The sequence below is a fragment of the Acipenser ruthenus genome, chromosome 5 (assembly GCF_902713425.1).
Source record: "Acipenser ruthenus chromosome 5, fAciRut3.2 maternal haplotype, whole genome shotgun sequence".
Classification (NCBI taxonomy): domain Eukaryota; kingdom Metazoa; phylum Chordata; class Actinopteri; order Acipenseriformes; family Acipenseridae; genus Acipenser; species Acipenser ruthenus.
In genome coordinates this window covers 32,316,075-32,334,652 of record NC_081193.1, presented here as the reverse complement: position 1 = coordinate 32,334,652, position 18,578 = coordinate 32,316,075, and the positions used below count along the sequence as shown (strand labels likewise).

The window sequence follows — 18,578 nt, the reverse complement described above, 5'->3', positions numbered from 1 at the left end:
AGTCTCGATTTGAGGTTGATAGTTATTTTGCGAAAAATATGCACATTTTAGCCTTAGAGGGAATACTGGTCTTCAGTGTATTAGGGGGGAAAAAAAGGTGACTTTATAAAATGTAGGCATTTTGTAAGTCAAACAAACAAAAGTAATTCAAGACCAACAGTACTTTGAAAGAATGAGCAGGTGCACCAAACTAGTTTATCAAGCTTTTACTATATAGGGCCTATATACTAATGTATGTACAGTGCCTTGCGAAAGTATTCGGCCCCCTTGAACTTTGCGACCTTTTGCCACATTTCAGGCTTCAAACATAAAGATATGAAACTGTAATTTTTTGTGAAGAATCAACAACAAGTGGGACACAATCATGAAGTGGAACGAAATTTATTGGATATTTCAAACTTTTTTAACAAATAAAAAACTGAAAAATTAGGCGTGCAAAATTATTCAGCCCCCTTAAGTTAATACTTTGTAGCGCCACCTTTTGCTGCGATTACAGCTGTAAGTCGCTTGGGGTATGTCTCTATCAGTTTTGCACATCGAGAGACTGAAATTTTTGCCCATTCCTCCTTGCAAAACAGCTCGAGCTCAGTGAGGTTGGATGGAGAGCATTTGTGAACAGCAGTTTTCAGTTCTTTCCACAGATTCTCGATTGGATTCAGGTCTGGACTTTGACTTGGCCATTCTAACACCTGGATATGTTTATTTGTGAACCATTCCATTGTAGATTTTGCTTTATGTTTTGGATCATTGTCTTGTTGGAAGACAAATCTCCGTCCCAGTCTCAGGTCTTTTGCAGACTCCATCAGGTTTTCTTCCAGAATGGTCCTGTATTTGGCTCCATCCATCTTCCCATCAATTTTAACCATCTTCCCTGTCCCTGCTGAAGAAAAGCAGGCCCAAACCATGATGCTGCCACCACCATGTTTGACAGTGGGGATGGTGTGTTCAGGGTGATGAGCTGTGTTGCTTTTACGCCAAACATAACGTTTTGCATTGTTGCCAAAAAGTTCGATTTTGGTTTCATCTGACCAGAGCACCTTCTTCCACATGTTTGGTGTGTCTCCCAGGTGGCTTGTGGCAAACTGTAAACGACACTTTTTATGGATATCTTTAAGAAATGGCTTTCTTCTTGCCACTCTTCCATAAAGGCCAGATTTGTGCAGTATACGACTGATTGTTGTCCTATGGACAGAGTCTCCCACCTCAGCTGTAGATCTCTGCAGTTCATCCAGAGTGATAATGGGCCTCTTGGCTGCATCTCTGATCAGTCTTCTCCTTGTATGAGCTGAAAGTTTAGAGGGACGGCCAGGTCTTGGTAGATTTGCAGTGGTCTGATACTCCTTCCATTTCAATATTATCGCTTGCACAGTGCTCCTTGGGATGTTTAAAGCTTGGGAAATCTTTTTGTATCCAAATCCGGCTTTAAACTTCTCCACAACAGTATCTCGGACCTGCCTGGTGTGTTCCTTGTTCTTCATGATGCTCTCTGCGCTTTAAACGGACCTCTGAGACTATCACAGTGCAGGTGCATTTATACGGAGACTTGATTACACACAGGTGGATTCTATTTATCATCATTAGTCATTTAGGTCAACATTGGATCATTCAGAGATCCTCACTGAACTTCTGGAGAGAGTTTGCTGCACTGAAAGTAAAGGGGCTGAATAATTTTGCACGCCCAATTTTTCAGTTTTTTATTTGTTAAAAAAGTTTGAAATATCCAATAAATTTCGTTCCACTTCATGATTGTGTCCCACTTGTTGTTGATTCTTCACAAAAAATTACAGTTTCATATCTTTATGTTTGAAGCCTGAAATGTGGCAAAAGGTTGCAAAGTTCAAGGGGGCCGAATACTTTCGCAAGGCACTGTATGTATGTATGTATGTATATGTGTATATATATATATATATATATATATATATATATATATATATATATATATATATATATATATATAATGAATGTGTGTGTGTGTGTGTGTGTGTGTGTGTGTGTACGTAAGTCATTCACAACAAGGAAACGCATTACGTACCATGGGGGCAAACTGATTAACGTTAGTGTATACTGTAATAGTAAATATGTTTTGCCTGTCTTTTGCTATTATCTAGAAATGTTGTTTTGAATGCAGTAAAAGTAAAAACTAAATAATGTACTGTTACCCACTCCTGTCAGAAAATCAGAAATACAAATCCATACATTTAGAGAGAACTTTAAATGCAACAGCACTGTGCTAGTGAAAATGTAAATGTGGTTGTTCTATGCAATCGTGCTGCTAATTTGCAGAGGAAATTAAGCTAAGAGTTGCCACCACTTGTAAGCTATCAAGTCAAACCAATGAACCTTTTGTCCTGTTAGAAGAAACTTCTGTGCATTGAGAAGTGAAGGGTTTACGATCCCTTAAACTAGTCTCTGTCAAAAGTTTACAATCGTAAAACCATAGCAAAGTGTAATAAAGCATACTGAAAGCATGGTAAATCATTGTAAAGAAAAGTGAGGTATGGTAAATCACATTAATAAACCTGGCAACCTGGTAAAAGCATAGTTAAAGCATGGTAAAACTGCAAAAATACCGTGGTCAACTTTTATAAGGAGCTTGTCGATTTAATATAGTATAAGGTCATATTGGCTTTGTACATTAGTTAGTACTGTTCTAAAAGCAGGGTGTGGCTAATCTTCTTTCTGATTACATACTGCAGTCTCTTAGGCATTTAAAATTATTACAATACCAGGAACTGGAGGGCAGCAGTGTGGAGTAGTGGTTAGGGCTCTGGACTCTTCACCGGAGGGTCGTGGGTTCAATCCCAGGAGGGGGGGACACTGCTGCTGTACCCTTGATCAAGGTACTTTACCTAGATTGCTCCAGTAAAAACCCAACTGTATAAATGGGTAATTGTATGTAAAAATAATGTGATATCTTGTAACAATTGTAAGTCGCCCTGGATAAGGGCATCTGCTAAGAAATAAATAATAATAATTATAATAATTAGTCATTTTTAAAAGCATAGAAGTGTCCCCAGGGGTTTGGGTGTTTTTGAGTTGCACTTTTTAAAATAATTTTCACTGAAAGTCTTTATTCTCCCTTAGACATTTCTTCATTCTGATATTTGAATTAAGAATACATTTTTCAGTCGTAATTCCATTGGTATGATGAAAACCATTTTATAAACCTAATAAACTGCACAGCTGCTCTTATTAAAAATAATCTGTGCCCAAGGCCGCATGTTTTGGTACAGCGTGATCTCTTAAGACACACATACCGTACTTTTATGTATATCTACAATAGTACATCATACAGTAGCTGTTTGCCAGCTGTTATGACAAAACATTGGACAAGGTTATTATGTGTCAGTGGAGCTTTTGGAAAAAAAAGCAGCAACCAAAAAAAGTAATTGTGACTATTAAATGTACTAGGACCTGTGAACCCTACTTTCAATGCACTGCATCCTATCTAACCCTTGAGCTTCTCCGTAAAGTCAGTGTAATTGGTTTCATTAATTCATTTGAAAACAATTAGGGGTAGATGTACTAAACTGTTGCGTCTGTCGCAGTTGTTGCAAACCACTTGCAAACCGGAAGTCGGAAGTGTAGCGTGAAATATACTAAACAAACGCAACTCTGTTAGCATCATTTTAACGAATGCTTTGCAGCCGCAGTTCTTTAGTCTTAATATGTAATTCTGGGCAAAAACAAGGTGGTGATAGTGCAAATGAGGAATCAAAAATATTGTAGTGAGATGTACTAAAGCTGTGGGCAATTGTAGGTGGGGAGTGGGAGAGGGAGGGTAAATAAAGCCTAGACAAAACATCAGGGGCCGGTTGTACTAAACGGATCCGATCCTGGATCCAGGCTCCGATCTTGATCCTATGACGTATTGGGTTGCACTAAAAGGATCAGAGCTGATCTTGAGCTCAATTTCAGCTCAAAATCTGATCCTATTTCGATCTTGCTTCAGACCAAGATCAGAGTGGGATCAGAGCTTCATTGAACGTTTTATAAATGGAGAAATTAAATGTTTTTAGTTTTGAACAAAGGAATAAACACAATAATGTAATTCCTCCATTTAAAACTCAGCAATCTGATTCTGCTGTATGGTTGATGGTTGCGAATTAAACAAATTAAACTGTAATATATATTAAACAACGGAGATGTTTGACATACACCATCATAATACGTAAAGGAAACTCTTTTTACAATTGCTAAAGTAATCTTTAAATAAGCACATTGTATTTAGATAATTGATCAACATAATGGTAACTTTATAAACTTTTTTTTTTTGTGTGAAGCCTTCTCATGATCCGTTTAGTCCAACGTCTTCTCAAGATCTGGCTCCAGTGAGCCCGGATCCGATCCTGTTTTTTGATCTCGATAGTACAACCAGCCCCAGGTAAACAATGTATGTACTGTAGCAACAAGTTGACAGTTATTATGAAAGTCTTATTTTCTCAAAATCAATATCAATACTCAACCAACCCCTCATGGTAATACAGTAGTCCGTCGCATATCCGACTGCTGTGGGAGCAAGTAAATATATGTAAAAAGTTGGATAAATGAATCCTGTTTTAAATACTATTATACACAGCTGTAACAATTACTATAGTCACTCAACTGTTGTTTTGAGATTCAGCTTTTATTAGGGAGCTCCCCTAAATCCCTTGTTTAGAAAGGTACGGGTATAGTGCTTGTGACAGAGTAGCCATGTGCTGTGTGGATGCGTGCATTCGCTGCTGAGTGACAGGCAGGAGGTCGAGACGGAGGTTGAAGTTGATACGCCCAGCAGGCAAACAGGATTTCTTTACATATCACCACACTGAACAGCTCACGTGACACTACCAGCAGTGGTAGCACACAGAGTACATACAACACAGTGTACAAAAATAAAACACTGTACAAAACAAAATAAAATAAAAGGTGCTGTAGGCTATGTTCAGCCCATTTGCTTTGGCTGTGCAGCAGCCCGGAGGTGAATAAACTGGATCTTTTTATACCCAACGCCCTGCTGGAACACACCTACCTGCTGATTACATTCCACACCTGGTAATCACACACAGCAGACAGGCTCTCCCTGGAGCACCAGGTACTCAAAGTATAATACACACTATTTACAATACACATTTACACAAAAACCCCTCTTCATGTGCAGGGCACCTGTATACGCTTTACATTACTGTCGGGTAATTTACACAGTAGCAAAATGCATAGGTTAACAAAACAAAAACTTTCAATTTTAAGCATTACTTGATCTGGCACATAAACGGTTAGGGCAGATATGTGACTGATTACTGTATGTTGTGCCAAAGTAGTGTTATCCTTCTGCAGTTTGTCCTATCTAACAGGAAGATGTTTTCTGGAAGCACTTTTAATATTTGGATCCAGAAGCCTAGACTCCCAGATAACATAAAGATAGCAACTACATTAGTTGTGCTTTTTACAGACACCATTAGTCTCATCCGCTTCATTGTGGTGCTGTACTTCCTAATCTATGGTAAATTTAACATTTTTGCATATGCTTGTCAGTTAGGGAAACCAGTGTCCTGCCAGCATTCCTAATTATCTCAGAGGAACAAGGCCAAAAACAGCTGAATTGTCTTGTTTGATAAAAAAAAGAAAATATCCCTGCAAGCCTTATTTGAAATTTGTATGCAGTCCATGTTAAGAACCATATATCCCCTCACCTCTCTTCTTAGATGCCATTTGTCAAAAGCTTCTTTTGGAGTAAATTTCCTCTGACAAACATTAAAAAATATACTCAAATATATTAAGTCAAATGAAGTTCATAATCTCAAAGCAGCTTTGCATTGTATGGAAAAAGAAAGGGAAAAAAAATTATATATATATATATATATATATATATATATATATATATATATATATATGTGTGTGTATATATATATTATATATGTGTGTGTGTGTATGTATGTAATGCTGATTACCCATAATTCTATAGCTACTGCTTTCTATCACCTTAACTCGAAAGCTACTTTCTTTTATATATCTATATATGTTTTACTAGCTGAAGTACCCAGCGTTGCCCGGGGAAATTCAATATTTCAATATTTCATGCATAACAAATTGAGGAACGGTAGCCTTATGGTTTCCATAAGTTCTTTTTATTTTTGGTTTTGTGAGTTTCTTTAATTTGAGATGCATGGCTACTGTAGTGATCCAGCAATGGGGTCAAAAATGTCAAAAACAAACATAGCCCTCGACCGTCCATCCACATATATATATATATATATTCAATTTTTATATATAAAGTGTCTCTCCCTGCTTTAAATGCTGGTGTCATTTTTTAAATTGGAAAGCCCCATTAGCTCACTTTAGAGAATGGAAGGTAAAAATAAGTTCCTTATACTGATTGAAACTTGATTTTTGCCACTAGTCATAATCATAATCATGCTATTAATAAAATAAGGGAAGTAGCAATGTGTTCCAGTTCTTGCTGTGTTGTACCAATAGGTTTTTTGAAAGAGCCAGATTTAAAATAACATATTTTGAAAGTAGGTAATCACTTTTTTATGATGATCAGAATCATGCTGTTCCTCGGAGAATGAAGCATAGCCTAGCAAATACTGGAGTAACTGTAACTCAGAAGAATATCAATTCAAGGCTTGGAACATTAGGCAGTTGTACAATCAGTAATAATTAACTGTTGTTTTTCAATGTATTGCTCATAAGGTGTTGCATTGAAAGTAGGTACAGTAGTAGATATGTAATCGTTAGTTAATCCACAGAGCAGTGACACACTTACTGTACTGACCACTCGTATGTGCCATTTTTAGTATAGTAATGCCAATTTAAATAATGTTTTTGGAATGAATATTGAAATTTATAAAGAACCCCAATATTGCTGACCTACTATAAACTGTCAGAGATGGCACAAATTAATTTTATACAGACCCCTAAAAGAACAGCCAGTTAATACAGACCTGGGCATAAATGTACTGTCCTTGTAGAATTAACAAGTGACATATCCCATTTCCAACCCTCTCAGCCATCGGGAGAGCCTCCCAAAAAAGTTTTCCTCAGCTGGGGTTCAGTCTGCCTCGCAGTCACTATTACTTAATCTTGGCTCTGCTTTACACTGCATAATGCTTCACTTCAAATTACTGTACAGATCAACTTTGCTTCATTGTTTGTGGTAATATTTAAATGTTGTAAACCGTAATGCTGCCTTCTGCTTAAGATTTAAGATTGTGTTTGATTGTGATAAGCTTAGGCTCACAAGATAATCATGTGAATGTATGCATTTGGGAAGGTTAAGTGGTAAGTGAAGAGAACACTTATGTTGATCAACAGGATGCTTATTTGAAAATCAAAACATCTGTAGGATTTTTGATCATGAGAAATGAATGCACAAATATTAATGTGTTTACATGCATGAATTTGTAAACCTTTTTTTCTTATTTTATTATTTTTTTAATTGTATTTTAAGTGCAAATAATTCTTATAAATACCTTGACACGCACCATCTTGGTATTCTGCATCAGGGTCATTCCACGGCAACTCAACCAGCAAAGGTTTTGGTAGTTTCAAATGTGTCACCATAACAATGAAGTCCCAAGTCCCACATGCAAGTTCATAACCCCTCAGCTCCAAGCTAGTGCCATTGGAAGCCCACTTTGTTACTTTTTCCTCTAGATAAATCATCAGAGGATGCACAATTGAAGAAATACAGTGCTCGAATGCATGACAAATGCAACTTAAAAAGTCTGCAACAAAACCAATATCCCCGGATACCAACATATTTTGCTTGATGCTTGTAGATCTCATTAAAATCTATCCAAACACGAGTAGAACGAGGTGCTACACATGATGGTAGCATCTAAATTGCCCCCAGGGTGATTTTTCTGGTCAAGGTCCCTTTCTCACTTAGGTTGACCTTTCCAAGGTCTCAGGTCAAAAGGGACATTTTTAAAAAACAAAATGGCTCATTTCTGAACCCCCAGGTGAATTTTTCTAAGAAAATCTGAGACGGACGGGCAATGGCACTGGTTGAGTTGGCATGGAATGACCCATCAGGACACAAGCATGCATAGGCTGAAGGGACATCTTGATATTCTGTCCCTCAATATTGCTTAATTCACTGTAAATGTGCAATAACTGTCTGTGTTCATCATTGGTCACAGATCCAAATGTTTCCTTTTCAACCTTTTATATGTAGGCCTAAATGTTTTATTTCTGGTATCATTCTGTTTAAAATGCCCTGACAAGATTTAAGCCTACACCACAAAAGTGTTTTGTTTTTGTCATTGTAAGTTGTTGTTATCGGCAAACTTATAAGTATGTTTTTATTTTTCCAAAAACCATTTTATTTTCACCAACTAAAGCCTAGAATAGAAATATCAAATTGTATTTACTTATTCAAAAGAGATTTAAAAAAAATAATCTCTCCCTGTCACTGTTAAGAATTAATTAATCAATTAATTTCTTCCCAGCAATTGGTGTCTTGTTGTTTTCCTAACCCTGGTACATGATCAGTGCATCCTGTTTGACAAAACACATTTATGAGGCTTCTCTCACATTTCTGATAAAGTGTTGCATATTCGCTTTGACATAAAACCGCTTCCTGATGGTAATAAAAAGTGTGGTCTGCAGCAGGGTGCAACGCTAGACAATTAGGGACGCCCCCTGATCTTTATTTTTCAAAACAAGCTTTTCTTGTGCACGTTGTATAGTTTTATTATTTTATTTTCTGCAATGTGGAAAACTGATGTATTATTAATTAATCAAATGTATTGTCAAATTCGTTCATAAAAGTATTTGGAAGGTTTTACCACCCTGAATTCCATTCTGATTATATCATCACAGTTGTGTCGGTGCCAGTTAATAAATACACTGCTGTGTGCTTGTTAGATGTGTTAAATAATAGAAGGTACAACACAGTTGTTCCAGATGCTGTAGTAGTCTTGGCAGTAGCGGGAGTTAATGGACAGTTGTTTCTACTGTATGCGTTGGAACAGCAGTTATTAACAGAATCTGTTCAGTTTGTCATTTACATGTGTTAGTCTTGTTTTAGTGATATCAGTACTGAATACTGTTTCCTGTCAAATATAGATGGACTGCAGGTGAAAAGGATGGTGTCCAAACACATCATATCGACACCTCTGTTAGCATCTTCTTCCTGCATACCAGCACTCCACTGACAGGACACTGTTAACATTTCTGCCAGATTCTACCTTTGCGTGTCAATTTAAAAATACCAGAGATAACAACCTTCTTGTTACCATATTTGCCAAATAAATACTTGTTGACAAAAAAGAACTACCTGACAGGAGGATTTGCTTGTGTTTTTTTCAGATATTGCTGTTGTGGAGATGACTGACGCATTCCGCCAGCCTTCCCTTTTCTACCATCTTGGAGTGAGGGAAAGCTTCAGCATGGCCAATAACATTATTTTATACTGTGACACCAATTCAGATTCCCTTCAGTCTTTACAGGTACCTACATTTATACTGTGACACCAATACAGAAAATGATTCCGTAAATCTTAGCCATTTTGCACTTCCATTAGCTACATACAGTAGGTCGGTCTCAAATGTGCATTTCTAAAAGAAAGAATGTCAGTCGATAGGGGAATCGGGTAAAATAACCCAGGAAGTACAAGACAGTCTAAAGTCATGGCTTTTTCTTTATACCTAGTGCAGTACAAGGTACAATGTTTTGAAATGAGAATACATGTTTGCTATAACGTGCTTGTTTCAGAACTGCACATTTGAGATCTATAACATTAACAGATGCATGGTGGAGAAATGTAGTGGAACTATTTTGTTAGCTATAATTCTTTTAAACTCGCATGGGCTGAAGGGCAAGCTGTGGTTTCTCTTTACAGTGCTGGTACTGTATGTGGTCAGATTGTCCAGAAGATTTTAATTTCAAGAAATCTTAAAGCTTTGGAGGCCCTTGTTTATTTAGTAGGTTCTGATGTCAGTTTATTATAGCAGACTACAGTAACGCTGTTGAAAGAGGTTTTTATTTTTTTTCTTTGTTCAGGAAGTAATATTTCGGTCACAATTAAAATCATTCTTTATTTGATAGGTAGCTAGGTTTGTCTTCATTTCCTAATGCAGTTCTCTGTTTTTACAGGACATCATTTTCCAGAAGAACACTGTGAGTATTATAAATAAGCTCCTTTTTCCTCTTCCGAGACTAACAGCTTTACATTGTTCTGGCCTGATTTCCCATGAGAAATCAGGCCAGAAACATCAAATCTTTTTTTTTTTTTTTTCTTATGGCAGTGCTCCATGCAACAATATTCCATTCTGCATTTATTCAGCTCATCTGCCAATGTCTGGTCTAAAAATGTTGTCTAGTTGTTAATCTGATGAGTCTGAAAGAAAGAAAATGCTAATATTTGTAGACTAGCTTGGCAGAGATTAAAAAAAAAAAAATGTGTGTCAGAAATCAGCACTCTTATTTGCATATGGCTTTATTCATGTATTGTTGCATCATCATCATCATCATAACAATAATAATAATAATAATAATAATAATAATAATAATAATAATAATAATAATAATAATGGTGGTTATAATAATTGATCTGCTGTGTCAACAGACTTTTTTACATACCGTGTTCCCTAGGGCCATATAGGACCATGTTTACTTTTCGAAATAGTTACCTTATTCTAACAACTTTAATTTTGCAGTCTTCAAGCATGTTCTTGCAGGTTTTTTCTTCTTTTGTAGTTACTCAGTTGAATAGCACATTCGACACTGGTCTAGCAGTTTGTGTTTTAATGTGAATATTTCCTGTTTTATTTGGCCTTCTACCCTTCATGCCAGCTACAGTGTGCTGTCCATGTAAAGCTCTCCTGTTTGTTCAGAATAGTTGTAGCTTGCAGGAGGGCACACTGGAGTTCCTCTAAACGTCTGTTTTCAGTATTGCATTTTAAAATGCTTTGCATATATAATGCATATGAAGGGCTACATTCACTTTCGGTTTTTGTTCTAGTTAGCTCAGATGTACTCACTGTTGGGTATATTGCACAGATTTCTTGGTTTGCTACTAAAATAATATGTCTTCCTAGTAAAAAATATATATTGTTGAAGAAAAGATACACATAATTATTGCATGCCCGTGAGTCTGGAGTATGCAATTACATTTCCTGCCTACATCGGCTGGTTAATATGACTGCAGATTGAGGTCCAAAAAGAATTGAAGCTCTGGCAGTCCTATTTCTTTTTTTAGTTTGTTCTTTCTTTTTTAAGGGCTCTTAGATAAAATATAACAGAAATAAGTTTTCAACGTATTTTATACTATAGAGCATTATATGAAAAAGAGAAGTGACTGACTGTCCTTCGTTGTTTATAATAATGTTCTAATGATATCAATATGATATTCTAATTTGTAAGTCCCAGGAGTGTGACACACGATGATGCATCTGACTGGAGAACTATGCTGCATTTACAAACATATGAACTAAACACACCAATCAACACACAGTGCTTCTGTTTGAGGTGCTTTAGTAGGACCTGTCCTGAAAAGTTTCATATAAGTACAGTGCTGTTATTGTTCTCTCATGCATTGTTGTCTCAGCTGGTAGAAATGTACACTACATTGTAATATAAATCTGATTTCCAGTAGTTTGTAGACATGTCCTTATGAACTGGAAATTGAGGTCTTTAAGCCAACCCAAAACAATATTATACTCCATAATATAATCCAATTTTTGGAAAGCTGGTTACATTGATGGTTCTGAATGTTACAAGCAGTGCAGTAAACAGCATTACACTTCAGTTTTAGAACAAGTTTCATCAATGTAAAGCCAGTGCAGACCTTGTCTGAGCTTCAGCTTTTTTTCAGATGATCTTAATTCCTGAAAATCAGACATCTGATCGTTAGGTATATTTTAACACAGTGAAAATAAGGAAATGCTGACTGAAATGTTCATGCTAGGAAACGTGGCCATCATTAACTTCCATTTTAAATGTCATGTATGCAAAAAAGTTACCAAGAAGTGAAACTGTCTTATTGAAATCAGTCAAATGGTTTTATCATGCAGTGTTATTAAAGGGATGTCATGCATTCTTTTTTTTTTTTTTTTTGTAAGTAAGGCATCACACTGGCTTAAGAGATATTTGCTGATTGTTGAGTGATGCTTTCTTTGTAGTCTATCACACTTTCTAATAAACTTTTCTCCTGTGAAAATAAATCCTTGCAGGCTATGAGAGAACCAAAGATGGGCAAACATGATTTTATTTGTCAGCCTACACAAGTTTAGGGCACATTGTATATATAATTACTAGGACCAAGGCTGAATGTAAGGTTTTCCCATTCCAGTATAATTCCACAGCATGCTTAGCTTGACTTTGTTTAGTCAACAGAGATTTGGTTACAACAACTTTTCAAAATTACAGTACTTCCATAATGACGGGGTAGTTAAACATCTTATAAATGACCCTATGTTGTATACTGTAAGTCTTTGAAGATAGCACTAAAATAGAAAATAATAAGTCAGCTATTTACCCTTATACAGCTTTCCAAAGGAAAGTTACTGTTGAACCAGTACATTTGAATCACCATTTCTGGACTTCTAAAAGTAGTGCTGGAAAAGATTGGACTTGAGTTGCTTCTTACCCACAGGCACTTTCTGTCTTTACTTGGGTCACTGTGTTATCAGGTGATCCAATAGTATATGCAACTTGAAGAACCTGAAGAAGTGAATTTAGGGAAAGTCTTGCACCTATTTGAGTGTAGTGAATCTTCTCACTGATGTTCAGCATTTCAGAGCATTAAGCTGTCATGCTAGTCACCATACTTATGCCTGTAATAATATCAGATCAGTGTAACTTATTTTATTTATATTCTATCTTTCTACAAATGGATTGTGTACTAAATATTATTTGACAGGTTTTTTTTTGTTTTGTTTTTTCTGCTGTTGTAGTATGTCACTAACTTCCTAATCTGATTATCTTAATACCTCTTTTTTTTATCAACAGTCATGTGCTGGAAATTACACCTTTATACCATATATGGTAACACCACACAATAAAGTCTACTGCTGCGAGAGCAGTTTAATGAAGGGACTGACTGAATTAATGCAACCAAGCTTTGAGATACTGCTTGGGCCAATCTGTATGCCTCTGGTAGATCGTTTTACTAAACTGCTGAAGGTCTCACAGGCCAGTTCTTGGTAAGTGTTGCTTGCTACTGTAATACTAAGCTGAGACAAAAAAAGATACAATAATAAGTTGGTGCTGGTTAGAGGTGAGTCCATGCCAAGCATTGCCTTACTTTTAGAAGTAGGGGTCACTATGGAGACGAGACAGGCTCTTCAAGAAGGGTCAGGTGACTCCATAGCTGTGTTTCTCAACCTATGGCCTGTGCTACATGCATGAGACCTATACAAACACTGTTTCTACAACTGGCAAGCAGTTAAACAACTGCTATAGTGAGCAGCTTGACTGAAAACATGTGAAGATAATGATTAAAAAAAACAATGAAAGGTGTGGAGTAGTGGTTAGGGCTCTGGGCTCTTCACCGGAGGGTTGTGAATTCAATCCCCGGTTGGGGACACTGCTGCTGTACCCTTGAGCAAGGTACTTTACCTAGATTGCTCCAGTAAAAACCCAACTGTATAAATGGGTAATTGTATGTAAAAAAAATAATGTGATATCTTGTAACAATTGTAAGTTGCCCTGGATAAGGGTGTCTGTTAAGAAATAAATAATAATAATAATAATATTGATAATGAAATGTACAGTCTATATCGGACAAAACATGGGCAAAATATCCTGTTCTGCTACTCCCAAGAAAAGTGCTCATGGCCTCGTATAAAGTACTCATGGCCTCATATAAAGTTTGCTCCAGAATCTGACACCCATCAAAATGTGTTATGTGTTTTTCCACTTTCTAAAAAAGAGTTTATAAGGACTGTATTGTGAATGAATATGTAGTTAAATATAATAATGGTCTATGCGCAGGCAGTTGATTACTGTTTACTTATCTACAGTACAGTATCTGCAACAACATGTTTTAATGTGCCAGCTTTTATCCACAGATATCGATTTGATTTTCTCATATTTCTTGTAATTAAAAAAACAAGGGGAAGTAATCCCATAAAACTGGAACATTCTGGTAGTGCTAGAGTTCAATTAAAGTTGATGTGTAGAATTGAGTTTATTACCACACTGCAAAGATCTTACTTTAACTGTACCATTCATTGTGATATGTGTGTCATATGAAATTGAAATGGACTTGTAAATCATTATTCACAATGGAAAGAAAGACATTTGGTTGTATTCAAGTCATGACCTTTGCCCCATTACAATCCATGTCTGTCTTGTATCAATGTTTTTGATTAATATATTACAAACAAGAGGTTATCTAAACCTTATGTGGTGATAACAGCAGCTGTGTTAAAAAAGCAATTTGACCTTGCATGCTCTAATCAGAATGTGTTCCACTGCAGCCAGTATTTCCGAGAAACTATTCTGAATGACATCAGAAAAGCCAGGGAACTGTACACAGACATGGAGCTGGCTGCCGAACTGGCAAGGATACGAGAGCGTTTGGATAATGTTGAGTGTCTCTCCGCAGACATCGTCATTAACTTGCTTCTATCCTACCGGGATATTCAGGTACTAGTATAGGCTAGTATTCATCTGAATTTCAAACTTTACAACCAATAAGCACAATATTTGAAGGGTGCCTGTTATGTAAATAACATTGATTTGATAAACATTGAATTATCTTTTGCAGGGGTAGGAATTAGACTAGTATTACACAGCCGTTTTAGCCATTTGAAGGTTTACTGAGAGCGTAATTGGGCCCACCATGTTTAAGCTTTGGTGTGTCTAAAAGTGCATACTAAAGCCTAGAATGGATCAAACTGTTGTCAATAGCAAGTTGATGTGTCCTGTCTGCTAAAGTAAATGTCCTATCTGTCTTGTCTTTTATTGGCTAGCTTTAAGAGACGTTACTATAGCAGTTGGCACTCTAAATAATGATCTAATATTAAATAATTAACCAAAGCAATACAATAAATTGTCAGATATCATAGATAAATTAAACTGGACAGATTGCCATTAAGACAGTAAACAGTTCACTATTATGACCTAAAAGTTAGTCCTTGCCCCTTATCTGTTGGTTATGTGTTCTATTGGTCTTTATAAAAAAAGATACATAAGACTATCCAAGTAGTATGTATAGCCTTCATCTGTATAACATACAAATATGTTGGCTTTGAATAGCTTTTGCCTGAAATATACAAAAGTGATGCTGAGATTGGGATTTATGATATACCATGAGGCAAGGGTGGCAAAAGTTGGCCCTTTCTGTCCTGTCTTGATTCCAACCCTGGTCTAAATTGTTTAATTTAACCCCTAAAGTAGTTCATTATCTAATTTTACCTGTTAAACCTGGAGTGGAATGGCCCACCAGGACTGATTGGACCACCCTGCGTAAGGCCATTGTTGCTAAATAAAGGTGATTTTTGAAACCCTTAGGCAATATTTTAGTTATGTGGCGAAAAAATGGAGTCACTGTTTGGTTAATTTGCACCCCGGATCTGATGAGTGCAGTATTAGCAAGCAATACACATCAGAGTTGCTGAAATAACAAACAGGATTTATATCCATTTAAATTCTGGAGTGTTTTTCATTAATTGACCAATGAGTAAAGATGCTTTTTAAAATAAAACTACAGCGCAAAAAAAAAAACAGGACTTTTTTAAAGCAAGGATGGCGGCAACAGCCACAGCTTTTTTTTTCTTCCATTTTTTGTATCCTCATTATTATTATTTTAATTAGTAATTTAGGAGACGCTTTTATCCAAAGCAACTTACAGAGACTAGGGGGTGAATTGTGCATCAACAACTGCTGCTGCAGAGTCACTTACAATGACCTTGGTTTTACGTCTCATCTGAAGGAAATAGGTATATTGCCCTCTTAACTGGTTATGAACATGCTTTTATCAACTGAAAAACCCAAGGTTGTAATATGTTTCATTGTCCAAGGGTATATTTGCACAGTGTTAATGGTAATTAAACCCCATTGTAACAAATGCAAGTAGCTGCATTTGTGTACCAGGGTTATGAAAATCAAACCGTGCCAATGTGTATTTTTGGTGTGTTTGTGTCTGTAAAATATGTACTCCTAGGGAGGATCCTATATCTATTAATTGAACTACAGCAGTATTTAGATCAATTGAATATACCCCAATATATCAAACCATTTTGTACCAGACCTCAACACATTTCTGTTTGACTGTCCATTTTTGTTAAGTACGTTTGCTTAGTCTCCTGAAAAATGTCTAATTCCTGATTTTCTTCTTTTTTATGTGTGTTTTGGTCTAAGGATTATGATTCCATTGTGCAGCTGGTTGAATCTTTGGAAAAACTACCAACATTTGATCTTGTATCCCATCCTCATATGAAGTTTCATTATGGTTTTGCACTAAATCGGTAAGAGCTGTTTTTATTCAGTAAGTTAAAACAGTTTTTAAAGTCTGTGGTGTATAAAAAACATATTAGCTGCTTGTTAACAATATGTATCCATTCTGCAGGTGCCATGTGTTCTCTTAAAAATAGAAGGAGATTTACTGTCTAAATTTCTTCAGATGAAAAGTGCAGATAATGGCATTATTTACTGCTCTCACATAGATTTCAGTTATTTTAAGGCATGTCTTACATAATCCTGTTGTTAAATCACAAAAGCATTCCTACAATATTATTTTAATAAATCCAAGAAGATTTTCCTAGAAGTGTCAACTCCAGCCTCTGAATTCTGAACTAGTACAGAGCTGTACAACCTTACTGGATAAAAGACCTGCAGATATACAGATTACCAAGGAGTTCTTATAGAGCCATACAAAAACTCAATAACTAAATAAGTAAGGTTTGGCTAACTAAATTGTAGCAGCTACACTAACACCCAGCTGAATTTTGACCGTACCTGCTTCTACAGTACTTAAGGACTATAGAGTGTCCAAGCAGTCTTTCAGACTCGTTAAACTTCAAACTATACATATTGTGGAGTTCAAAGTGCCATATATGGCTCAAGAGCCACCTGTTGGAAAGCCCTATACTAAAATATAATCAATCCACTGTCTACTTTAGATATACTATGAAAGATATTGTATTTCTAAGTGTACAATCGTGTTCTATCTGTCCTTTTGTTATCTGCTTCAGCACCTAGCTAGCATGTTATGAATTACCTTTCAAGTAACAAATCCAGGTTTGGGGATGACTCCCATTCAGCACTATGGCTGATATTATATTTGGCAGTTTAAATAATAGTAAGCAGAATAGAGAACTTTACAGCTGTTTTAAACCTGTGGATGGATGTGTTAGGACAAAGTGTTTTAGCTGGTTTCCTGTAAGTGATGTTTGGAGCAACTACCATGGCAACCAGCCCAGCATGATTGGTTTTAGTTTAGTTGACACATCTTCCATGTGCCTAACTTTAAGCATACAGTGGAAATCTGGCTCATGTATTGACCTGGCTCTTGTGTAATGGTAAGTTCCAAAGACTATGCATCCACTGCCAATGCAGATGTGAAAAGAGTCATATCAAATATCAATTTACCTCCTGATTTGAGAAGTAGTACCTTGGCTTCCATTGCCTTTGTGTGCAGTCAGTACACAGGGAGCAACATATTGCAAACTCAGTGCTACAGCACTTCAAGGAGAAACTTGCCAGCTGTCTGAAGCAGTTGCTTATCACTTTTCTTTTTTTCAAATGGCACTAAAGTAAGTTTTGAATCAATTTCCAGGATTACATGTGGGCAACAAGAATAGTTTATTATACCTTTTTAAATGTAGAAGTTCAGGGTGAAAAAAAAATATATATTATTTGTATCAATAATGCTTGGTGATTTATAAACCTCAAAATGTGTACCAGCTACTGTGCAAATATGTAATTCTGACACTTAAAATAAGCTATAGCTGTGCAAATATGTAATTCTAACACTCCGTAAAATGGCAAAAACATTTTTTTTTATCATATTATTTGTTTTGTTAGTTGGAGATTTTGAAAAGCCGCTACAAGGATGGCAGTTCCATAATTCAAATGTAATGCTAGGGATAGGTATGACAAGTGTGTTTTGTGTAGGACAGCAGGAACTGCTACTCATTTCTGAAATGTAAAGTCATTTCAAACCATATTTTGTAAATATTTTTAATTAATTACAGACTTAGTTAAGATACTGCATTGAAAGCAGACCGTTCGTGTAAAGCACTGTAAAACCACGTTGAAGAAGTCTGGGTTTGTCATGTTTCTGTCTTTTTGTTTTAACATTTCCTTCAGTAAAGTTCCATGTAGTGTTTAGTCTACTGTGCAGTTTTCTTCTTCTTACTGTATTGGTCAATCGTAACGTTTTCTACCTATACAGGGTATGTGGGGTAAAATACAGGATGTACTTGCCTAGACATCTCTACACATTTTCTTTTCAGGAGAAATCTGCCTGGGGACAGAGAGAAGGCCCTTGCTATAATGTTACCATTGGTGCAATCTGACCAGCAGGCTGCATCGGACATGTATTGTTTGGTTGGGAGGATCTACAAGGACATGTTTTTGGATTCTCACTTCACTGACCTGGAAAGCAGAGACAATGGTGCTTCTTGGTAAGAGTGGATTTA

General features: G+C 36.3%; 1 protein-coding gene across 1 annotated transcript in view; it reads left to right on the top strand.

Moving 5' to 3' along the window:
• The window catches only part of LOC117402892 (mitogen-activated protein kinase kinase kinase 5-like), a 70,456-nt gene that overhangs the window by 13,916 nt on the left and 37,962 nt on the right, over nucleotides 1-18,578 (top strand). The window contains exons 2-7 of the mRNA XM_034004495.3: nucleotides 9,298-9,437; nucleotides 10,084-10,107; nucleotides 12,940-13,133; nucleotides 14,412-14,580; nucleotides 16,297-16,403; nucleotides 18,393-18,563. Coding sequence (XP_033860386.2) covers nucleotides 9,298-9,437; nucleotides 10,084-10,107; nucleotides 12,940-13,133; nucleotides 14,412-14,580; nucleotides 16,297-16,403; nucleotides 18,393-18,563 — 805 coding nt within the window. The remainder of the gene's footprint in view (nucleotides 1-9,297; nucleotides 9,438-10,083; nucleotides 10,108-12,939; nucleotides 13,134-14,411; nucleotides 14,581-16,296; nucleotides 16,404-18,392; nucleotides 18,564-18,578) is intronic.